This window comes from Lampetra fluviatilis, chromosome 36, assembly GCF_964198595.1.
Source record: "Lampetra fluviatilis chromosome 36, kcLamFluv1.1, whole genome shotgun sequence".
Classification (NCBI taxonomy): domain Eukaryota; kingdom Metazoa; phylum Chordata; class Hyperoartia; order Petromyzontiformes; family Petromyzontidae; genus Lampetra; species Lampetra fluviatilis.
In genome coordinates this window covers 10,588,798-10,613,435 of record NC_136310.1, presented here as the reverse complement: position 1 = coordinate 10,613,435, position 24,638 = coordinate 10,588,798, and the positions used below count along the sequence as shown (strand labels likewise).

The 24,638-nt window shown below is 59.6% G+C and overlaps 1 protein-coding gene across 2 annotated transcripts in view; it reads left to right on the top strand.

Moving 5' to 3' along the window:
- Nucleotides 1–7,431: 7,431 nt before the first annotated feature.
- Nucleotides 7,432–24,638, top strand: part of TNK2 (tyrosine kinase non receptor 2) — a 44,197-nt gene continuing 26,990 nt past the window's right edge. For both annotated transcript variants that reach the window (XM_078873366.1, XM_078873365.1), the window contains exon 1: nt 7,432–7,697. In XM_078873366.1, coding sequence (XP_078729492.1) covers nt 7,445–7,697 — 253 coding nt within the window. In that variant the 5' untranslated portion in view covers nt 7,432–7,444. The remainder of the gene's footprint in view (nt 7,698–24,638) is intronic.

Sequence of the window (24,638 nt, the reverse complement as noted above, 5' to 3'; positions counted from 1 at the left end):
TGCACAGCGCACGTGGAGTGCACGAGTTCGATTCCCGCTCACGGCCACCAACATCGGTGACGATTATATCTGAACCGGTCCTGGGCCTCAACTAGGTCGACTTAGCCTCAAATGAGTACCCGGTGTGATGTGTAAAACATCACCGCTGGGGAGACAAAGGCGGCCGGGTGTGGCGCTGGCAACCCACCCTCTCGCGTGGCGTCATAGGTGCTAGCTAACAGCACTTGCCCTCACAGCCTGTTAAAGGCTACACGGGGGTATCTTTATCTTTGTGTAAGTGAGAGTTGGCACAGTGGGCAGCACAAGATGTGGGATCTGCCAGTCATCTCAGTCAGTTGACTCACCTTGTTCCGTCACGGCCTCCCGGCACCGCCAGAAGATCCAACCGATGATGGAAATTCACCAATCCCGCACTGAACCGGCGTGGTGAAGTATGGTTAAACCCCCCCCCGACCCCCATAACAGACGAGCAATTACATCAGCTCGCGTGCCGGTGCTAAGTGGATAATCAACATCGCAGGATTGTGAGAGGTAGCGGCAGCTTGGGGGGAGGCATTTGTGAGGGTCGCTAGCCCCCGAGATCCCTCCCTCGATAATGCTAACGGCCGGGCTAGCATCATCAATCGCCCCCCCGCTGCTAGGTTCCTCACCCGTGGCGTGGGAACCATCGCCCGAGGATTCCCCTCCCCCGCGGGTCCGCGTAGCCGGCATGGCTAATTACCGAGTAGTATTCTGCCCCTCCCTACTACGATACCTCCCTGTCCTAATCGCGCGCCTGCAACCCACACGGAGCGAACGTACGCACGCCCACACACACACACGCCGCTCCGCGCACTCCAACTCAACTCGCGTTATGATCGCGCACCTGTATCGCACACGGGGTGGTCGCACGCACACACACGCAGCTCCCCACGCGACACACTGCTCAACAAGATCACGCGAGACCACGCTTCGCTATTAATGATTTATTATATGCTACCTGCGAATTGATGTTGAATCAGTGAGTCGACGAGGCTGGCCTATTCCACCCAAACCTGTACCTATTCCCTATTTATCGGCTTACGCTACCCTACTTCACCTCCCCACTCACTGTTTGGTGCCCGCGGTGGTTCGCTGCTCCCGGTGCTAACAGCGCACCTCGACACGTCGCACGGACGTCCGGGTCGCTGGCTGGAGCTGCTGCGGGTCCGCTGGCCTGGAGAGAACCGTCCGATTTCCCCTTTGCGCTTCCCATTTATCCTGATTCCCGGACCCCTACCCCCTTCCCACGCACCGTGCGCCTTCGCTATGCTAATTAATCCTTTGTCCGCGCGGCGTGAACTCCAAACAATGGCACGCGCCCCCCTCGCCCGGGCCAGGCAGCTCCGCGGTGCCTTTGTTCCGCTAATCAATGAGCGACCTGCACGGCGCAAATTCCAATCAATCCTTTTCTCACGCAGGCCCCCATCATCGAGGTTCATGCGGCGGTGTCCATCACAAAGGCCCGTCGTGGGAAGCTGTGCATGGCTCCTCGCGCGCCTCCCCTCTCCCAATTATTTATACTAATAGCCTTATCCTTTAACTCCCCTAACAATGGTGCCTGCGCGCTCAAGCGTAATTATCCCAACCCTCCATGACTATGCGCAACAGCTCCTGCGGTCCCGCTATTCGTGCTGTCCCGTCCCTCCCCTGCTTGCCCCGTCGACCCGTGGGGGTGTGTGTGGGGGGAAAATGCACCTCAACCGCGGTGGCCGAATGCCCCATGCCGCGACCACACCATATTACGGCTGGTCGCAGCGCCGCGGCGCAACGTAGCACGGGGGAGGTCGTCCAATTCCCTGATCGCCGGAAACCGTGAGAGTTAACCCCGATAAGAGTTTCTCGGATAAAAACCGGTCGGCCAGGTGACCTCCCCTCGGAGCTCTATGGGGGGGGGGGGGAATGCGTGCGGGTGTGTTCGTGTGAGGTGAGGTGAGGGGGACGCGGGGTTGGCTCCGTTGCTTGGTGGTGGCGAAGTCGGGGGTTTGGGCGCCTGCCGAACGGCTTCGTGGCGGCGGCATCACACATTCTCCCAGCAGTGGATCGATTGATCACGGTTGAAGATGATGATAGGACTTTGAAATACGCAGCTGGAGGACACCTCTAACTTTCAGAGTGTAAGTAACTGTTCCCGCGGTTTCAAGAGAGACTACACTCGTGACAATGTGTGTCCGTGTGTGTGTTGTTGTTGTGTGTGTCCGTGCGTGTGTCACCGTGGTCGGGCGTGGGGAGCGGTAGTGTAGTGGTTAGCGCGCTGCGCTACGAACCCGGCGACCCGAGTTTGATTCCCGTTCACGGCTAATATTAGTAAAGATGATCTGAACGGGTCCCTGGGCCTTCCCTAGGGAGACAAAGGCGGCCGGGCGTGGTGTTGGCCACCCACCCCCTCGTATGCCGTGCCGGCCTTCGTAGGTGCTCGCTAACAGCACTTGCCCCTACAGTCTGTTAAGGCTATACGGGGGATCATTGTCTTTTTTTTGTCACCGTGGCGAGTGGTGGCGCAGTGATTAGCGCACTGCGCTACGAAACAGCCCACCCAAGTTCGATTCCCGCTCACGACCAACCGGTCCTGGGCCTTCCCTATGTCAACTCAGCCTTAAATGGCTACCTGCTGCGGTGTGTAATAAGCAATAGCACCGGGGAGACAAAGGCGGCCGGGCGTGGTTCTGGGAGCACCCACCCCCTCGTGTTGTTGCCTCAATATCGGTGCTCGCTCACAGCACTTTCCCCCAACAGCCTGTTGGAGGCTACACGGGGGATCTTTGTCATTTTTGTAATGTTTGGTGCGTCACTGCATCACGCACGCACCTTCCCCGCGCCACAGGAGCAACTCCCTTCATGCCTGAGCGCTGACACTGCGAGCCCTGAATAGGGCTTTGTTTATATACACGCCTCTCCCTCGCTGCCATGTCACGCGATTTCACCGTCCGGGACCTTTCGGAAATCTGCCACTCCTCTTGCCCTCGTCGTCTGCTGCCCATGCGGAGGCACGGTCGAACCCAGCAGTGGATAGACCATGGTTTCGTGATGATTCAAATCGTTGATTGACGGTCACATTTTCACAGCGGCGACGACGATGTCGCTGTCAGCAGTGGCATTTGGAAATGTGACTGGCGGTTCTCGTCGTCGTCATCATCAGCAACAGCAGCATGAGCCGTGATCCAAGGCCGTAGCCATAGAGTCAACATTGGGGGGGAGCAAATCTTCCAGGGGGTTTGGGGGTCTCCCCCCAGAAAAAATAAATCTAAATTTGAAAATAATTTCCTGCCTAAAATATTAAAAAAATTCACTAACACATAGGATGGACTTTTAGTTTATTTTTTTACAATAATATCTAATATTATAATTGCGGCCTTGCCGTGATCTATCCACTGCTGGATGAGCACCTCCACCGTCCTCCACCTTTGGGTTATTGCGATTCCGCAGTCCGTGTCGCGTCTTGCAAACGAGCTGATCTTATCGCTCCCGCTGGGGACGTGGTACTGGGGGCACGTTCTCTCGAGCGGTAGCGCCTTTGCCGCTTGTTGACGAAGTTTGTGGGTGAAACGATAAAAATAAACTCGCGGCCGTCCTGGTAAATAACTGCGGGTGCTTTGAACAAACTGACCGCGGCGTCTCCTTCACAGTGGGGGCCTTTCACAGACCCCTAGACGTTTTTTTCGTAAATGAGTAGCAGGCCAAAATGGGACCTTATTGCCAGTATCAAAGTATGAAAAAACAAGAGTAGGTTTTATAAAACACGTGTTAAGATGTTCAAATGCCAATAGAAACATTTTGCAATGTGTCTATAAGTCTGCATAAACCACACACACGTACTTGTGGCTTACATGCAAACAAAACATGCTCTGATAATATAAACATTGCCTCGTCTCGCCAGTATCAGAGCAGAGAACGCCAAAAGGCGAACAGCACAAATAAAATGCCACTATCAGGGAATGTATAGCTCGGAATGAGCAGCTACGAAATGGGACCTTTTGCCAGTATCAAAATATGAAGACATAAGACGAGGTGTGACCCTTTCTGGCAATAAAACAGGAGGTGTATTAGGATGTTCAAACAATAAACAGAAACCTTTTGCAAGCAACCAAGTTAGTGCGTTAACCACACGCACACATGGTGCTTGTGTTGAACACGCAATAGCAGGCCATTGTGCGTCGGTGTCACGGGTCCTGATTTGACAAATCTGAAAACGACCCCACAAGTTACTCAATTGGGTAAAAAAACAAAATCACGGAGCAACATCGCCCCCCCCCTACTGGCGGACTTCAACACACCAGTCAAACGTAGCGCCAACGTCATCGCCGTTGCGCTATAAGAAGTGTGGGAATACCTCACGCATTCCATAAACAGTATCGTCCCTCAGCCATCGCCCCCCGTCGAAGCCACGATGTGACCCTGACCAATGCCCTTGACACTGTCTCTCAGACTTCCCAGTGTCATTTCTGGCTTGCATCTGTCCAGCCTTCCTTGCGGAATGCTCAAGTCCATGGGGGTTTCACTGTCCGTGTCTCTCGCCACGGACAGTGAACTTCTCTTTAGTTTGTTGTCCTTCCCACGCACCTCCGACGAGCGCGGTTGGCTACGTACGGTGCGAAGGAAGTTCAAGAAACACGCATACCTACACAGCCGATGGGTCACAGCTATCAATATGCAATTAGATTCTTGTTATGATGGCAATGTGTTGAAGAGTTAGGGTGATATCTTCTGGCCACGGCGAGGGTGCTTCAGGAGAGAGTTCGTGTGGTTCTGCTATTCCTCCTCTTCCGTTGAAGGAGCGCAGACTGTAGTGGTTTAACCAAACGGTCCAATGCGCAATTACCGGAAATGTTCGGTTTACTGCTGCTTGCCATCGTATATAACCACCATGACTCTTAGGGCGTGGAGAGGCCCTAATCATCCAGCAGTGGATGAATGACAAACACGGCTTGATTCCTCTGGGAATATTTTCCGGACGACCCCCGCCCAACTGCCCCCCCGCCCCACCACCACCACTAAACCTTCAAGCCACCGAAACATTTTCCGGAGAGTAGCCCCAGACGACTCCGGCTTCAGTGAAGCCACTGGCTGTGCGTGCAGCAGTGGGTGTGCTCTTCTCAAAATACTGAGCTCCTCTTGTTCAGACTCCTGCCATTCACAACTCTGGAGCAAGCCATCACATTTCACGCGCGCCGATTATTGCGAGCTGTGCTGGCAACAGAGGTAATTGTTTTCTTGCTCAAAGGACTTCAGTGAGCTTTAATTCGTTCCGTTATAACATTACGCTATATGTGTACACAGTTGCCGAGCACAGGGGCCAACAGCCAGCAACGTCAATCGGACAGCAACGAACAGCACCATCAATGCTCTAATATGCATATGAGTAACTGAACGCGTTGATTGAATTGGCCAAAGTTATGATTATTATTGTTGTTGTAAAAGAGCTTGGGGAAAAGAGACGACGATGATGATGGGAGGGGAATTTCTCAGTGATCAGTGTGGGCAGAAGCAGAAAGGAAAGTGAGGTTTGGTGGGGGCCTCAGTAGGAGTGAGTGAGTAGGTGGGTGGGTGGGTTGTTGTGACCTGCAGTGTGGTGAGTGGGTGAGTGGGTGGGAGCCTGAGTAGGAGTGAGTGAGTCAATCAGTGAGTGGGCGAGTGGGTGAGTGGATGAGTGAGTGTGTGAGTGGACGAGTGAGTGGGCGAGTGAGTGGGTGAGTGAGTGGGTCGGTGAGTGAGTGGGTGAGTGAGTGGGTAAGTGAGTGGATGAGTGGGTGAGTCAGTGAGTGAGTGGATGAGTGGGTGAGTCGGTGAGTGAGTGGGTGGGTGAGTTGTTGTGACCATAAGTGCGGTGGTGGATCTAGAGGTACATTGAGAACGAAAACAGTCTTACCATATGACAGTACTGTAGTGTATATTGCATTTCTCACGGTGTTTATGTTCGCGTGCGTGTCGTGTTGCTTTGCCGTTACTTCCAGTGCTCATGAGGATTTACTCAAAAGTTATTCGGCTGCCATCCGGTCGACGCTGTGAGCCTGGGAACTCCACAAATCAGCAATGATGCACAAGGCTGCCAGTCACTACGAAGAGTTCCGACGTCGTGGGTGAAATTGTTGTTCATTTAAAGCAGTGGTTCTTCCCCTTCACTGCAGCCTTGCACCCCTTTGGTTCTCAATAGTATTTTTTTTACAATGTTAATAAATACAGAGGGTTTTGATGAAACAAAGTAGTTGTTGCGCTTACGTGTCCGTGCTTAATTTGTGTTTTCGATTATTTACCTTCTAAAATACAATGTGGCCATGTCCCGCACCCCCAGAAAGGGCACCACGCACCCCCAAGGTAGTGCGTGATGCACGCCAGGTTAATATTACCACAGATTTAGATCGTTCTTTCACATTTGGAGAAAAAAACCCACATGCAATTGGGAGACCCGCATCAGTCACAATATACGAATGACACGATCATATTTGGTGCCTTATAACAATAACAATTATTCCTGTGTTATGGTTGGTTACCCAGAAAAGCCTCACCGAGTCTCGAGATTACTTTTTGCAGAAGGTTCGTGCCAAGTTTTCGGAGTAGGAGGGAGGCGATTCTACTGCCATTGTTGCAATGCCAATTGAGTCATTTGGCAGGTAATTGTTTTTAAGCATTGGCAATGTTTTGGCCAGAACCGTTTACATGTGCATATATATAATCGTACGGTAAACTATGTTTATTTTACCAGGTAAGGCCCACTGAGCTATGTAGCTCTTTTTCAGAAGCGACCTGGCCACAAATGATTGCCCAATGAAGTGGCTTATCGAGTGTCAATGTATTGCAGCAAAACACTCTAAAACGCGTAATGTTTATAATGTGAAGGAATAAACGGGAGGATCCGGAGAGAAAAATCCACGCGACCACGGTGAGAGAGAGGGAGAGAGACACCGCAAATTTCAAATACACAGCAGCAGGCGTCAGGGTCGGGATGGAACCCACGACTTCCTGCATACCAAGCGAGGTAGTTAACATCTCCTGTGTACCAGGCGAGGTCGTTAATATCTCCTAGCCACCACGGCACTCTAAGTCATGGCAGCGCCGTAAAGCTCGATGAGACGACAAGCAGCGGAGCATTGCGCATTGAAAAGAAACATCATTTCAATCAGTGCACATTTGAAGGCGATGGAAGGGAACGGGGTGATGGGAGGGACGTGGTGGGGTGATGGGGGTGTTTGGAAGTCTTGAGACGATGGGAATGATCAGAGGGGTAGATGGAAATGATGGGATACCACGTTGGTCCAACGTTTCCCACCACAATCCCACAGCGTTGTCGCGTCTCCCCGTGTGGGCGTTGGGAGGGGATCCTCGCGAGGGGAGGCGGCGAAGATTGGAGGGATGAGAGAGTGGGCCGCTGTGGACAGCGCCGTGCAGGGAGAGGGGAGGAGATGAGAGGGGAGGTGATGGAGGGGAGGTGATGGGCGAGAGAGGCGCGTGGTTATTCTCGCGTCGCGTCGCTGGGGGCAGCAGCGGCAGCAGCGGCAGGAGCAGCAGGAGCGAGCTGGGTGATTGCGGCGACAGCGTCAGGGATGCTCGGGGCCTGTGGCCGCGTGGGCCTGAGCTGTGGGGAGACGCGGCCCGGGTGAGGGGCGGTCGGGGCGAGGGGGACGATCCCGACACGGGGACCAGGGGCCGGGGCCGCCTGGGGCTGCGGGGCGGAGCGCGGCGAGGTGAGTCGGGGGGCCGCGCATCGCCCGGCCCGCGTGTCCTCGGCGTCTCCCGTGTCCCCCGTCTCACTCGTCTCCAGCCCCTGTCTCCCTGTCTCCCCGTGTCACTCGTCTCTAACCCCTGTCTCCCCGTGCCCCCCGTCTCACTCGTCTCCCTCGTCTCTAACCCCTGTCCCCCTGTCTCCCTATGTGTCTCACTCTCTCTTATTTCGCTTTCCTACTCTCCCTCCCTGTCTCCTCCTCCTCCTTCCCAAACGTTACCAACTCCACTGTCCCCGTGTCTCCCCTCTCTTGTTTACATCTTTCTCCCCCCGTGTCTCCCTCTCCCTGTGTCTCCCTCTCCCCTCTCCCCGTGTCTCTCTCTCCCCGTGCCTCTCCCTCCCCCCGTGTCTCCCTCTCCCCGTGTCTCCCTCTCCCCGTGTCTCCCTCTCCCCGTGTCTCCCTCTCCCCGTGTCTCTCTCTCCCCGTGCCTCTCCCTCTCCCCGTGTCTCCCTCTCCCCGTGTCTCCCTCTCCCCGTGTCTCTCTCTCCCCGTGTCTCTCTCCCCGTGCCTCTCCCTCCCCCCGTGTCTCCCTCTCCCCGTGTCTCCCTCTCCCCGTGCCTCTCCCTCCCCCCGTGTCTCCCTCTCCCCGTGTCTCTCTCTCCCCGTGCTTCTCCCTCCCCCCGTGTCTCCCTCTCCCCGTGTCTCTCTCTCCCCGTGCCTCTCCCTCCCCCCGTGTCTCCCTCCCCCCGTGTCTCTCTCTCCCCGTGCCTCTCCCTCCCCCCGTGTCTCCCTCTCCCCGTGTCTCTCTCTCCCCGTGCTTCTCCCTCCCCCCGTGTCTCCCTCTCCCCGTGTCTCTCTCTCCCCGTGCCTCTCCCTCCCCCCGTGTCTCCCTCTCCCCGTGTCTCTCTCTCCCCGTGCCTCTCCCTCCCCCCGTGTCTCCCTCTCCCCGTGTCTCCCTCTCCCCTCTCCCCGTGTCTCTCTCTCCCCGTGCCTCTCCCTCTCCCCGTGTCTCCCTCCCCCCGTGTCTCTCTCTCCCCGTGCCTCTCCCTCCCCCCGTGTCTCCCTCTCCCCGTGTCTCCCTCTCCCCGTGTCTCCCTCTCCCCGTGTCTCCCTCTCCCCGTGTCTCTCTCTCCCCGTGCCTCTCCCTCCCCCCGTGTCTCCCTCTCCCCGTGTCTCCCTCTCCCCGTGTCTCCCTCTCCCCGTGTCTCTCTCTCCCCGTGTCTCTCTCCCCGTGCCTCTCCCTCCCCCCGTGTCTCCCTCTCCCCGTGTCTCCCTCTCCCCGTGCCTCTCCCTCCCCCCGTGTCTCCCTCTCCCCGTGTCTCTCTCTCCCCGTGTCTCTCTCCCCGTGCCTCTCCCTCCCCCCGTGTCTCCCTCCCCCCGTGTCTCCCTCTCCCCGTGCCTCTCCCTCCCCCCGTGTCTCCCTCTCCCCGTGTCTCCCTCCCCCCGTGTCTCCCTCCCCCCGTGTCTCCCTCTCCCCGTGCCTCTCTCTCTCCCCGTGCCTCTCTCTCTCCCCGTGCGGAGAGGCCACGCCTAGTGGTCGCTCCTGCTCCACCAGGTGAGCGGATGGAGGCCTGGGCTCAGGTGAGAGCCTGAGCCTGGCCTAGAGAGAGTTAACTAGGAAAAACTCTAGTTTATTCTGTTTTCTCATCCCGGGGGTCAGCCTGCTGTAGAAACAGGTTGCTATTACTACTGTTGTGTGTGTGTGTCGGTGTCGTGTGTTTGTCTGTGTGTTCGTTTGTCTGCTTGGACTGGTCGCGTTGTGTGTGGGCCTGGTGCTTTGTTACCTGGATCGGCACCACGTGGGTCTGGCCTGCTCTGTCTGCCTGGTGAGTGTTTGGTTGTGTTTGTGTTGTGTTTGGTTTGTGCTGTGTGGGTGTCTGTCTGGTTTGTGTGTTTGTCTAAGTGTTTGTTTTGTTTGTTTGTCTGCTTGGCCTGGTCGCGTTGTGTGTTGGCCTGGTGCTTTGTACCTGGATCAGCACCACGTGCGTCTGGCCTGCTTGTCTGCTTGGAGAGTGTTTGGTTTGTGTTGTGACTTGTCTGGTTGTTTTGTGTTGTGTGTTGTTTTATTTTGTGTTGTGTGTGTGTTTGGCTGGTTTGTGTGTTTGGCAGTGTGTTCGTTTGGCTGTTTGTCTGCTTGGCTGGTCGCGTTGTGTGTTGGCCTGGTGCTTTGTACCTGGATCGGCACCACGTGGGTCTGGCCTGCTTGTCTGTTGGGTGAGTGGTTGGTTTGTGTGTTTGATTGCGCGTGCGGTTTTTCATTTATCTGTCGTTTTGTTATTTGTATGTTGGTGTGATTATTCGTTTTCGTTTGTTTACTTGTTGGTTCGGTCGTGTGTGTGTTCGTCTGTGTGTTTGTCCTGCGCGTGTGTGTGCTTGTCTGTGCGTGTGTGTGTTTGTCTGTCTGTCTGGTGATTGGTTTCAGGTGTGTGTTGTGTGTTTGTTGTGTCGGGGGGTTATTACTTTTTTCTATCACTTGTTATTTATTTCTACGATTATTTTGACAAAAACAACAACGACAACGAAAACAGCATCAGCAGCAAACACCCCAACGACACAGCGCACAGGTGTTCTGCCGCCGCCATCATGGCGCAGCGCCAGCGCGCGGAGGAGGAGGACGCGAGGATGATGAGCCTCACGCGGAGGAACGGCCTCGTGGCGTTTCCTCCGCCGGAGGTAACCGCCGAAGCTGTCGCCGTCGCGGTGGCCGCGTGCGTCGGCCCCGCCAACGTCAGGGCCGTCCAGCGCCAAAACCGCGGTGTCACCGTGTACGTGGCGGAGGAGGAGATGGTGGCGCGCGTCGTCGAGAAGGGGCTCACGGTCGGGGAGCTGTATGTACAATGCGCCCCGCTTGCCTCACCCGCGGTCCGCGTGCTGCTCTCCGGCACGCCGCCGTACCTCTCCAACGCCGAGCTGCGCAACGACCTGCAGCGTTTCGGCACGGCCGTGTCGAGTATCACGACATTGCCCATGCGAACGACCAACACTGCACTCACGCACGTCAAGGCACTGCAGCGGCAAGTTTTCATGGTCCTGAAAAATGGGGCCGAGGAGCTTGACGTTACACTAAAATACACCATAAACAAATGCACGTACACGGTGTATGCCTCATCGGTTGGACTCCGGTGCTACGGGTGTGGCAAATCGGGCCACGCCCGCAGAAACTGCCCGAGCAAGGTGAGCGGGGTGGCCGCGCCACCTGCCGCGACGACGCCGGGACAGTGGGGGCGGCCAGAGGCGCAGCACCAGCAACAGACGCAGCAACAGAACCAGCAGCAGCAGCAACAGCAGCAGCAGCCGCAGCAGCAGAAACAACAGCAGCAGCAGCAGCCGCAGCAGCAGCAACCGGAACAGCAGCAGCAGCAGCAGCAGCAGAAACAACAGCAGCAGCAGCAGCCGCAGCAACCGGAACAGCAGCAGCAGCAGCAGCAGCCGCAGCAGCAGCAGCAACAGGAGCAGCAGCAGCAGCAGCCGCAGCAGGAGCAGCAACAGGAGCAGCAGCAGCAGCAGCCGCAGCAGCGGCAGCCGCAGCAGCAGCAGCAACAGGAGCAGCAGCAGCAGCAGCCGCAGCAGGAGCAGCAACAGGAGCAGCAGCAACAGCAGCCGCAGCAGGACGAGCGGCAGGACCGGCGGGAGCGGCAGATCATCAGCCACGACCCGCCGGGAGCGGAACCAGGCGGCGACGCGCAGGCGCCGGGGGACGACTCCGCCGGCTTCGTCACGGTTGAAGGGAGCCGAAAGAAACAAAGGGCCAAGAGGAAGGCGAAGAACGGGCACGCGGAGGGGGAGCACGAAGGCGCCCCCCCCAAAGCGCACGGCCGGCATCGATGGAGACGCGGCGGGGCAGCCCGAGAGCGCTGAGATCGCGGCACGGGGGGAAGAGATGGACCATGGAACAACCCCACCCCCCACCCCCCACCCCAACCCCCCCACTCCCCACCCCCCCACCCCACCCCCCCCCATCACCCCCCCCCCACCCCCACCCCCCACCCCCCCCGCCCCACCCCCCCCCACCCCCCCCACCCCCCCCCCACCCGCCCCCCCCCACCCCCCCCACCCCCCACCCCCCCACCCCCCACCCCCCCACCCCCCCCCCCCACCACCCCCCCCCCCCACACCCCCCCACCCCCCCCCCAGAGGCGGACACCCGCAGCGGCGACGGAGGTGCGCTGCAGCCGGCGACGACGGCGGCCGAGGGAGCGCCCGTCGAGCCGGACGACGAGAGTCGCCCCGGTCCGAGCGGCGCCCTGGGCCCACGGTGGTGGGCAGCGGACGCTGACCCCGGGGGTGACCGCGACGGGCGCGCGGACGCCGGGGCGGGCGGCGGCGACAATGAAGACTGCGGCGCCCCGGGAGGAGGCGGCGGCGACAATGACGTAGACGACGACGACGCCTACACCGTGTGTGAGGGCGACGGAGGCAGCGTCTGCGGGAGCGAGTGGAGCTGCGGCCTGGTGGAGCCGGATAGGAAAATGCCCGCGCAGACCATCCTTGCCTTCTTTAGAGACAACTATGGCAAGCGGGTGTTTTCCAAAAAGGCTTTCCCGGACGCGGACGCGTTCCTCTCCACGGCGCAGGAGATCTGCCGGCGGCCGGCAGAGTACGGCTGCACTCCGAGGGAACGCTACCGTATTAAAGGAATGATGACGAGGCTGCGCGGGAAGGGGAAGGCGGCCTCAAAGGAGGCCTCAAAGGCGACAGGGCGCGTGGACCTCCCCTGAACGCCGCAATGGGGCCACAATTAGTTGTCGCGACCATAAATTGTAACGGTCTGCGCAGCGAGGACCGGTGGCGCCGGCTGTGCAGGCTCCTCGACGATCAGGCGGTCGACGTGGCTTTAATACAAGAAACCCACCTAGACGCCGCGCTACAGCCGAGCCGCCAGCAGCTGCTGCACGGGCGCTCCTTTTTCTTTAGCAACGGGGTGAACGGGGCGGCGGGGGTCGCGGTGGTGTGCTCCCGGACCTTCGCCCCGGACGCCCTGACTTTTCGGGAGGTAGTGGCCGGCCACCTCGTCGTGGCGGACATGGTGCTCGCCGGCACCAAGGCCCGCGTGATAAATGTGTACGCGCCCAGCAAGTCGAGGGACAGGGCCGTGTTTTTCAAGGGCGAACTACGGCGGGTGGTGGCGGAGACCGACGGCGTCGAGGGGGCGGTCACGATCGTGGGGGGCGATTTTAATTGCACGCTCCAACCCTCCCTCGACCGAACTGGGCCAGAACCACACCCCGAATCTGCAAGAGAGTGGGCGGCCGTCGTGGCCGACCACGGACTACTCGACGCGTGGCGGCTCCAAAACCCGGGCCGGCAGCAGTACACATGGACCAGGTGCGGTGCGGGGGGGCGGCCGAGCCTGGCCAGGCTAGATCGGGTGTACGTCACGGCCGGGGGGGCCAGCCTGCTCGGTGAGAGCGGGGTGGTTCCCCCCGGTTTCTCCGACCACCACATGGTGTACGTGCGCCTGCATCTCCCTCACGGTGGGCAAGGGCGGCCGTATTGGAAACTGAACGTGAACCTGCTGGACGATGGTGGATTTCGGGCGGCCTTCCGGGCCTTTTGGAAGGTGTGGGAGGAGAGACGGGGCCGTTTCGCCACCCTCCAGCAGTGGTGGGACAATGGGAAGGCCCAGGTGGGGGTGTTGGCGAGGGCCTACATGGGCCAACACGTCGCGGCCCGGCGCGAGGAGGAGGAGGTTCTCCGGGCCCGGGTGCTGGCGGTGGAGGAGGCACTGGGCCACCACCCCGCCGCCGAGGGCTGCAGGGAGCTGCGGGAACAACAGCGGCTCCTGAGGGCCGTCTCGGACAACGACGCATACAGGGGGTTTGTGGGCCGGAAGATGACCCACCTGTACAGTATGGACGCGCCGACGAAAGCCTTCTTCAGGCAGGGGGCCACGCGGGCCCAGCGGGCCGACATCACCAGCCTGACGGGGCCGGACGGAGAGACCCAGTGTGACGGGGAGGGAATCGTGCGCCTCGTCAATGGGTATTACGGACGGCTTTTTGCTGAGAAGAAAATTGACGAGGAGGCGGTGGCGGAACTCCTGGAGGGCGTCCCCAGGTTGGCTCCACCTGACGCCAAACTGCTCGACGAACAGGTCACCATGACGGAGCTGGAGGCCGCGGTGAGGAGTCTCGCCGCGGGGAAGACCCCCGGCATAGACGGCCTTCCTACCGAGTTTTACACGACTTTCTGGAGCGAGCTCGGACCGGCGCTCGCCGACGTACTGCGCGAGAGCCTCCGGTCGGGGGTGCTGCCGCAGAGCAGCAGGCGCGCGGTGGTGACCCTGCTCCCAAAAAAGGGTGACCTGCGCCGCTTAGACAACTGGAGGCCGGTGTCCGTGCTATGCACGGACTGTAAGATTTTGGCTAAAGCCCTGGCGAACCGCCTGAAGACCGTGGCGGGGAGCCTCGTGCACCCGGACCAGTCGTACTGCGTCCCGGGGAGAGCCATACATGACAACGTCGGGGTGGTGCGGGACATCATGGACCTCGCCGCCGCCCACAGCGTTGATGCAGGCCTCTTGTTTTTAGATCAGGCGAAGGCCTTCGACCGTGTCTCACACGCGTATATGTACAGGGCGTTGGAGGCATACGGGGTAGGGCCAACCTTCAGGGCGCAGGTGCGCCTCCTGTATACGGAGGTGAGTAGCCTCACTAAAATAAATGGCAGGCTTGGCGCCCCCTTGGCCGTCGGGGGAGGGGTCCGGCAGGGGTGTCCTCTGTCCGGTATTCTGTACACCTTGTGTATAGAGCCTCTCCTGCGGCGGCTGCGGGGTACGCTGGGGGGGTTTCAGTTCCCGGGTGCGGGCGACGCGCCGATCACGCTCTCGGCGTACGCTGACGATGTGTGCGTCGTGGTGACGGGCGCGCAAGACGTGGAGGCGGTCCGAGGCGCGGTCCGTCTCTACGAGAGGGCCTCCGCCGCCAGCGTAAATTGGGAAAAGAGCAAAGCGATAGCGCTGAGACCGGGCGGGGTGGTGGGCTCACTGGCGCTCCCGGGAGGCGTCGCCTGGGGCGCGGGGGGAGCCCGCTACCTCGGGGTACATCTGGGAAGCCCGGTCGAGGTGGAACAAAATTGGGTAGAGGTAGAGGGAAAAATTGACGCGACGCTGGCGGCGTGGGCCCGGTTCGCCCCGGGAATGGCGTACCGGGGGAGGGTACTTGTAGTCAACAATTTGGCCGCGGCACTCCTCTGGCACAAAGCCAAAGCGCTGGAACCTCCGGCGGGGCTAGTGGCGCGGATACAGAAGCGCTTCACCGCCTTCGTGTGGCACGGTCACCACTGGCAGAGGCCAGGGGTCCTGTGTCTGCCGGTGGCGGAGGGGGGACAGGGCCTCGTGCACGTAGCGGCGCGGATCCGGACCTTCAGGATCCAACAAGCGCAGCGACTGTTGTACGGGGGGGAGGGACGGCCCGGGCGGCCCCTGGCCCTCGGCCTGCTGCGGCGCGCCGGGCGTCTGGGGTACGCCCGGGAGCTGTTCCTGACGGACCAGGCCATCGTGGACCGAGCCTCGCTGCCCGCGGTCTACCGCGGCATGATGGACGCGTGGTCGACGCTGGATTGGGCGCGGGTCGGCGGCGGATACAGGGCGGCCCACTTCGTGGGGGAGCCCTTGTTCGCCAATGCAGTCCTGCCTGGCTTGCGGGGTGAGCATGCCCTGGCCAGGCGCTTTGCCGAATGCAGCATCGGACGGGTCGGTGACCTGCTGGCGCCCGGACGGGACGCGTGGCGGACGGCCCTCGAAATTTCCGGAGCGGCCGGACGCCGCACGGTCCTGGCGGGCGCGAAGGTGCTGAGGGAGGCCCTGCGGGCGATGCAGGCGCTGGGCGTCCGGCTGGCGGAGGTCGGGGAGGAGGACACCCCCCCGTTCCCTCCGCTGGCCTTTTCGGTCCGCGCCCCCGACGGCCACGTGGAGGGCGGGACGCTGCTGCGCATGGCGGGGTGCACCGGGGTGCCGCTCGAAGGCGCGAAAAAAACGCGGCTGTACGACGCCTGTCTGAAGGCGGTGCTGAGCGCGGAGCTGGTGGGCCAGCCGGACACGGGGTGGAGGGAACACTTTGGCGCGCTGGACACTGCGGGGCCCCAGTGGAAAAACTTGTACCGCCCTCCCACCACCAAGCGTTGCGGTGACCTTCAGTGGCGGCTGGTGCACCGCACGCTGCCAACGGCCGTGTGGGTCAGCCGCGCCGTGCCGGGGACCCCGGACACGTGTGCGTTCTGTGGGGTGCGGGAGGATGTGGTTCACGCGTACCTCCAGTGCGCGAGGCTGGCGCCACTCTTGGCCTTCGTGAAGGCGGTGCTCCGGAGGCTGGACGTTCCGGCCCGAGAGAGCGCGTACATACATGGGGTGACCGGCGTGGCGAGGCCCGTCAGGGACGTGGCGAACTTTGTGTGCGCGCAAGCGAAGCTCGCAACGTACACGACGAGGAAACGCGCGCTGGAAGGAAAGGTCGGCGGCGCGGGGGTGCTGCAGGTGGCGCAGGCCCTGATAAAGGCGCGCGTGCGGCTAGAATTCGCCCACCACAGGCTGACGGCGGGCCGAGGGGGAGTTCCTCCCGCGGTGGGGTAGGGCGCGGGACGCCCTGTGTACGGTCGATGACGGGCGCGGTCCTGTTTGTGTTTGACTCCCTCCCCCCCCCTGACCGGATGCCCCCCCTCCGCCCCCCCCCAGAACCCCCCCCCCCCCTCAGGGGTGACCGGTGCGAATAGTGCCTGGACACTGAAGCGGGCGCGACGTTTTTTGTGGTTGTGCGGTGTGGTTTTTGTGGTTGGTTTATATCGCGCACATGGGCGCCACTGCACTGGGCAGAGGGTGCCGGAATAAAGACATTCAAAAAATCAAAATCTCCCCGTGTCTCTCTCTCCCCGTGCCTCTCCTCCCCCCGTGTCTCCCTCTCCCCGTGTCTCTCTCTCCCCGTGCCTCTCCCTCCCCCCGTGTCTCCCTCTCCCCGTGTCTCCCTCTCCCCTCTCCCCGTGTCTCTCTCTCCCCGTGCCTCTCCCTCTCCCCGTGTCTCCCTCCCCCCGTGTCTCTCTCTCCCCGTGCCTCTCCCTCCCCCCGTGTCTCCCTCTCCCCGTGTCTCCCTCTCCCCGTGTCTCCCTCTCCCCGTGTCTCCCTCTCCCCGTGTCTCTCTCTCCCCGTGCCTCTCCCTCCCCCCGTGTCTCCCTCTCCCCGTGTCTCCCTCTCCCCGTGTCTCCCTCTCCCCGTGTCTCTCTCTCCCCGTGTCTCTCTCCCCGTGCCTCTCCCTCCCCCCGTGTCTCCCTCTCCCCGTGTCTCCCTCTCCCCGTGCCTCTCCCTCCCCCCGTGTCTCCCTCTCCCCGTGTCTCTCTCTCCCCGTGTCTCTCTCCCCGTGCCTCTCCCTCCCCCCGTGTCTCCCTCCCCCCGTGTCTCCCTCTCCCCGTGCCTCTCCCTCCCCCCGTGTCTCCCTCTCCCCGTGTCTCCCTCCCCCCGTGTCTCCCTCCCCCCGTGTCTCCCTCTCCCCGTGCCTCTCTCTCTCCCCGTGCCTCTCTCTCTCCCCGTGTCTCTCTCCCCGTGCCTCTCCCTCCCCCCGTGTCTCCCTCTCCCCGTGTCTCTCTCTCCCCGTGTCTCTCTCCCCGTGCCTCTCCCTCCCCCCGTGTCTCCCTCCCCCCGTGTCTCCCTCTCCCCGTGCCTCTCCCTCCCCCCGTGTCTCCCTCTCCCCGTGTCTCTCTCTCCCCGTGCCTCTCCCTCCCCCCGTGTCTCCCTCTCCCCGTGTCTCTCTCTCCCCGTGCCTCTCCCTCCCCCCGTGTCTCCCTCTCCCCGTGTCTCTCTCTCCCCGTGCCTCTCCCTCCCCCCGTGTCTCCCTCTCCCCGTGTCTCCCTCTCCCCGTGCCTCTCCCTCCCCCCGTGTCTCCCTCCCCCCGTGTCTCCCTCTCCCCGTGTCTCCCTCTCCCCGTGTCTCCCTCTCCCCGTGTCTCTCTCTCCTCGTGTCTCTCTCCCCGTGCCTCTCACTCCCCCCGTGTCTCCCTCTCCCCGTGTCTCCCTCTCCCCGTGCCTCTCCCTCCCCCCGTGTCTCCCTCCCCCCGTGTCTCTCTCTCCCCGTGCCTCTCCCTCCCCCCGTGTCTCCCTCTCCCCGTGTCTCTCTCTCCCCGTGCCTCTCCCTCCCCCCGTGTTTCCCTCTCCCCGTGTCTCTCTCTCCCCGTGCCTCTCCCTCCCCCCGTGTCTCCCTCTCCCCGTGTCTCCCTCTCCCCGTGCCTCTCCCTCCCCCCGTGTCTCCCTCCCCCCGTGTCTCCCTCTCCCCGTGTCTCTCCCTCCCCCCGTGTCTCCCTCTCCCCGTGTCTCTCTCTCCCCGTGCCTCTCCCTCCCCCCGTGTCTCCCTCTCCCCGTGTCTCTCTCTCCCCGTGCCTCTCCCTCCCCCCGTGTCTCTCTCTCCCCGTGCCTCTCCCTCTCCCCGTGTCTCTCTCTCCCCGTGTCTCTCTCTCCCCGTGCCTCTCCCTCCCCCCGTGTCTCTCTCTCCCCGTGCCTCTCCCTCCCCCCGTGCCTCTCCCTCCCCCCGTGCCTCTCCCTCCCCCCGTGTCTCCCTCTCCCCGTGCCTCTCCCTCCCCCCGTGTCTCCCTCTCCCCGTGTCTCTCTCTCCCCGTGCCTCTCCCTCCCCCCGTGCCTCTCTCTCTCCCCGTGCCTCTCCCTCCCCCCGTGTCTCTCTCCCCCCGTGCCTCTCCCTCCCCCCGTGTCTCCCTCTCCCCGTGTCTCCCTCTCCCCGTGTCTCCCTCTCCCCGTGTCTCCCTCTCCCCGTGTCTCCCTCTCCCCGTGTCTCCCTCTCCCCGTGTCTCTCTCTCCCCGTGTCTCTCTCTCCCCGTGTCTCTCTCTCCCCGTGTCTCTCTCTCCCCGTGTCTCTCTCTCCCCGTGTCTCTCCCTCCCCGTGTCTCTCCCCCCCCGTGTCTCTCCCCCCCCGTGTCTCTCTCCCCGTGTCTCTCTCCCCGTGTCTCTCTCCCCGTGTCTCTCTCCCCGTGTCTCTCTCCCCGTGTCTCTCTCCCCGTGCCCCCCCCTCCCCGTGCCCCTCCCTCTCCCCGTGCCCCCCCCTCTCCCCGTGCCCCTCCTCCCCGTGTCTCGTGTTTCCCTTCCTCCGTGTCTCGTGTCTCCCTCTCCCCTGCCTCATCTTTCCCCCAAGTTCCCCTTCTCCGCCTCCTTGCTCTCTCCATGACCGCCCTGGCCCCGTGTTCCTGTGACGGTGTCTCTGTCTGTGCGTGTCTTGAGTCAAAGCTGGCAACAGTGGGCAGCTCATGCGGTGCATCTGCCAAGCCGTCTGAGTCGGTTCACCCCGTTTTTACTATCGCCTTCTGGCACCTGCAAGGTGCACATAGCCTGGCACAGGCACCGTGGTGACGTTACGGCGACTGTAGCTGCTGTTACGTAAACGCGTCTGTGCTCTGCCTGTCGGCGATTGCACTCACACGTCACAGTAGCTTCCTACCTGTTCATTCGACAAACCCCAGTATAATGCACTAAACTAAACGACATATTTAGTATTTTACCAGGTGAGGCCCCACTGAGCTCTGTAGCTATTGTTCAGAAGCGGCCTGGCAATCACAGCTCGACGAAGTGGCTTATCGTCACGTGCAAATGTACAGCAGCCACACGCTTTAAACGCGTGACGTTGTTGATGCTAAATGTGGAGGGGAAAACCGCAGGACCCGGAAGAGAAATCCACGTGACCACACCGCAAACTCCAAATATACAGGCGCCAGGGTTGGAATCGAACCCACGGCCTCCTGTATGCATGTTGAACTTCTTTCGCACCGTATGTGCAGCCATCCTTGCTCGTTGGAGGTGCTTGGGGGGAAGGACTGGCGCGGTAGTTAACATCTCGCCACCGTGACACCCGCACAGCAGTGTAGAATGGTCCGGCCGCTTTGTCAATCCACTTGCAGGTTGTGAAAGTCGTTTGTCCATACTTCACCACACTGCTTCGTGCGGTTTTGTTTGAAGGTGGTGTGGCAGGGGAGACCCAGGAATGGTTCGGATGTCCCTCGCCACTGATGGTAGCCGTGGCTGGGAATCGAACCGAGGTCGCGTCGCCGGGCTTCGTCGAGCGCTGCGCTAACCGCCGTGCCACCGCTCCGCCACCCTCTCACATTGGCCGACACTTGTGGAAGAATGTACAGGCTGACCCTAATCCTGACTATTAACCCTAAACACACAGAATCCCTCCCGGTAACCCTATCTAACCTCTAACCCTATCTTACCTATAACCCTATCTTACCTATAACCCTATCTTCTCAGCCAACCTCATATCTAATCAACAGTAGCAAACAAGCCTCTATTTATATCCCTAATCATACACATGCCTGTAACTCTAACCCTTAGCCATGTCTCTAACTATAACCGTAAATTCATCTCTAACCATAACCCTACACATGCCTGTAACGCTTACCCTAATCCTTAGCAAGTCTCTACCCATATCCCGAATCATACACATGGCCTGTAACTATGACCCTAAGCATGTCTATAGCTACAACCTCAAACAAGTCCCGAACTCCAAACATGACCAAGCCACTGACTCACAACCATGACGGGCGTCTAGACACCTGGCTGGTTCTGGCGGGCTGCACGAGCGTGCCCAGCTTCGTGTTGACGCTGTCGTCACCAAGCGCCTCCACGTGGACCTGCCGCTCGTCCCCATTCTCAATAGGGAGCTCTTCAAGTTGCCAGCCGACTCGTCAGCCACCAACTCTTTTCACGGTTGTGTGTGCGGGGCTTACCTTTCCACCCAAGATTTCCCGGGTCACTCGTGGAGTGGGGTGGGTGGTACGTGGCTAGTGGCGGCCACAGACATAGCGAGAGGTGTGCAAGGGGTGGACACATTTTTTGAGTCTCTGGTACGGTGGCGAGATGTTACTGCCTCACCTGGTATACCAGACATGAGTTTGTGGATTCGATCCCGACCCTGACGCTTGTATACTTGGAGTTTGCATGTTTTCCCCGTGGTCGTGTGGATTTTTCTCCGGGTCCTCTGGTTTTTCCCTCCACAATTAGAAACACGCGTTGATGGTATTTGGCGGCTAGAATTTCCACGTGATAAGTCTAATCGTTGAGCGATCATTTGTGGCCAGGTCGCTTCTGATAAGAAACGACATAGCTCAGTGGACTTGTAGCAGCCACAGCCATCGTGAGAGGTATACAGGATGTGGTGTGCCAGGTTCTGTAATTCAGCCCTGATTGTACGCAAAGCCTCCAACGTGAAGGGTACGGACGGCTACGGTAGTTTCTATTTTCAAGCCTTTATTTTTTGGTGTTTCTGGATAGTGTCCGAGCATTACACAAAGTGTGCGCTGTGTTGTGGCGGCGCGACTCGCTTTGTTGACGCGTTAAGGGGCTGCCGTTTGCTCTGCTCCTGGAATGAGTGGTGCGTTCCGGCCGGTTCGCTCAGAGCTAAGCAGGGCTGAGCCTGGGCTGCGTGTGGGCTGGTGACTCCCTGTGCGTGCCTGGCTGTCATAGGCAGATGCAGGCCTCGGTGGTGGGCAGCAGAGAGCCAGTGCAGCAAAACCAATTTTTGTGTTGTACTGTACTTCCATGCTTCCTCGATGTGTGCCTCCTGCCTTCGCCAACCCGCGCTGACCAGCCTGGTGAATTGTTCACGTGGGCTCCTCCCCTCCTCCGGTATTCTGGAGAAATCTTCTACTTCCCATTATATGTCCCAGTCTTTATTTTGTACTTCAGAGGTGACAGCTAGACGCAGGGCAGTGGCGGTGGTTGTGGTGGTGTTTGTGTTGTTGGTGGTAGTGGTGATGGTGCTGTGTTGGTGGTGGCGCTGGTGGTGGTACTGGCGGTGCTGGTGGTGCTAGTGTTGCTGGTGATCAAAACCACGTGTTTGTCCCAATGCCAGTGTGGCATGAACACTATTGGCCTTGTGGAGACGGGGGGCAGCCACACCTCACCCTGACGCAAACCTGGGAACAAGGCGCCACTTATTTTGGGACAGGATTGCGCACTTTCCTGAGGTTCGGTGGAACAGATGGCCCATTCGTACAGGCAAACCGAGCTCGCACACATGCCAGCAGTGTGCAAACAGCCGCTAGCATCTTCGTACACACCCTGATGGGAGTCGCGTTAAGCTTCGATTGCCTCCACTACCTTCACCACCACCTTCGCCAGCATCATCACCAAAGACAAAGATCCCCCATATAGCCTTAACAGACTGTAGGGGCAAGTGCTGTTCGCGAGCACCTATGAAAGCCGGCACGGGAAATGAGGGGGTGGGTGGCTTACATCACACACCGCACCAGGCTCACGCTTTGAAAGCTGAGTCGACCTAGGGAGCGGCTCAGAATAGATTACATTATGAAACCTCTTTCCGGAAACGGGTACGGTGATCAAAATCAAGCGGCGAAGTGCACGCGCGTCTGCTCTCCTCGCACTCCCACACTCCCACACACGCAACGGCAACAACAACAACAGCAGCAGCCTTGCGCCTGTGCCAGACTAGGTGTGCCACGAGGCCACGTGAAGTGTCGACGACTCGTTGGCAGGAAGTCGTGGGACAGGCCCAGCAGGTGCCACGGGTTCACTGAAACAACTGGCAGATGCACTAGCAGCTGTGGCCCCCTGACCATGCCGCCTCGCTGCGTTTTAGCTGCCCGACGCTCCGCTCGTTGTTGTGAGCGTCACTCCTCTTTCCCACCATTGTTGCTGGAGGGCGACTGCTTCCAACTGCCCAGCAGCAGCAGCAGCGTCCTTCACGAGCCTCCTCCATAGAGGCCGATCTCCACTCTGCCTGTAGCAGTCATCGGCAAGTCCACTTTAGCTCCTCATCCTTCTTCACCGCGCCTTTCGGATTAAACACCTGCACACGTGAACACATGCACATCTACAAAGGCAACAACCGCCATTCGCCACTAAGTGGCGGTGACGTCACCACACCGCTTGTGCCAGGCCATGTGCACCTTGAGTGTCGAACGCCCGCTGGCAGGAGGTCACGGGGCAGACCCAGGTGCCACGGGTTGACTGACTGAGATGACTGGCTGATGCACCACCTGTGCCCCCTACTGTGCCAACTTGCTGTGCTTTAGCCACCCGGCGCTCCACTCGTTGTTGTGAGCGTCGCTCCTCCGCCCTCTGTTGTTGTTGGAGAGCGACTGCCTCCAACTGCCCAGTAGCGTACTTCACGAGCCTCCTCCACAAAGGCCGATCTTGACACCACTGGTACCAGTCATCGGCAAGTCCACTCAGCTTCACATCCTCCTGTACCACATCACTCCATCTCTTCTCTAGCCCGTGCCGCGGCCGTTTAGCCCCCTCGATCCGGCCGAACAAGAGCTGTTTAGGCATGCGGTGGCTGGGCATGCGGGCTACATGGCCCAGCCAATGCAGCCTTGCCTGCCGGAGGAGCTCACCGATGCGACTTTGTCCAGATCTTTCGAGGATTTGTGAGTTCACACAATCCAGTCTGGTTATACCCGGGATTGATTGTAGGCAGGCCAGCCTAAATGTTTTTAACCGGCGGAGATGTTCCATTAGGGGGGTCCACGTTTCGCAAGCGTAGAAAAAGGAGGGAATGACCGTGGCCGAGAAGACCCAAAGCTTTGTGCGGAGCGACAGACCAGGTTACGCAACCAATGAACAGATAATGCCGCTTGACTGATTCGGAGTGAGACCTCTGCTGTTAAACCAGAGCCGGTCATGAGCACACTGCCCAGGTATGGGAAACTCTCCACTCTCTCCACAACTGCCCCATCACCGATTGGCAGTTGTGTGGGTGGAGTGCCCGATGGTACAAAATACCCAGGCAGGTGCTTCGTTTTGGTGGGGCTGATGGTAAGGCCCCACCTCCTAGTGGCACACTCCAGTTTCAGCAGCAGCGCCTCCAACTCCTCCTCTGAGTGAGCCGCAATTACCAGGTCGTCGGCATACATAACGTGGTTGATCAATAGGGAGCCATCCCTTGACGGCACCCGGGCATCGATCAGCCTCCCATTGTATCTGTACCAGATGGAATTTCCTCCGGTACAGCTACTGAAGGCTTCACTAACTACATGGTCGAAATATATGTTAAATAGTGTTGGAGCCAGAGGACATCCCTGTCGCACCCCAAGGTGTACAGGGGATGGCTCTGACTCCTGGCCACGTAGTTTTACCCGGGCCTGCTCACCATCATGAAGGTCCTTAATGAGCGTGAGCAGAGGGTCAGGGACTCCGAAAGCACGAAGAACAACCCAGAGCCCAAGCCTACTGATGGTATCATAGGCCTTGACCAGGTCAATAAAGCATAGATGTAGGTCTTGCTGGAATTCCCTACACCTCTGCTGTAGCAGACGGACAGAAAATATGGCATCTGTGCAGGATCGCCTTCAGTACTTCCTCAACGGATGGCACCTCAGCCAGCCACTCACAGGGGGTGACTTCCTCCTCCAATATTTGAGGCACCGCAGCCTCAGCAGAGTCATCCCCACTTTTGTCCCACGATGTTATCCAGGCTGAGGGGTTCCCCCTCCCCCAGGACCTCACAGAAATGCTCAGCAAATCTGCAAGCCTGTTCCTGGGGGTCGGAGATTTGATTACCGTTTTTTCCCCTAATGATGGTAATAGGTGTGGCGCTGCAAGTTACTTTTTTGATGGAGTTAAATAGTGATTTGTGATCGCGGGCCACTGAGGCAGACTCCATCTCCTCAGCAACCCGCGATCACCACTCATCCTTGCAGCGCCTTACGGCTCTCCCAACCTCCAATCGAAGGCTGCGGTAAGCCTCCTCATTCTCTGACGTGGGATGCTGTAGACGATTAGAGTGGGCCTGTCGCTTTTTCTCAACCATCCTGAATACCTCCTCTGTCAGCCAGGGTCTCTGGGGAGGTCTGGACCGTGTACCCAAAGCAGCCATTGCAGCTGCATGAGTCACAGTCCTAAACCTCGCCCATTTCCCCTCGACATCAGGAGGAGTGGGGGACGATGCCAACCCCAGCCGCAAGCGATTATAAAAATTCTCTACAAAGACACGCACACACTCACACACATATA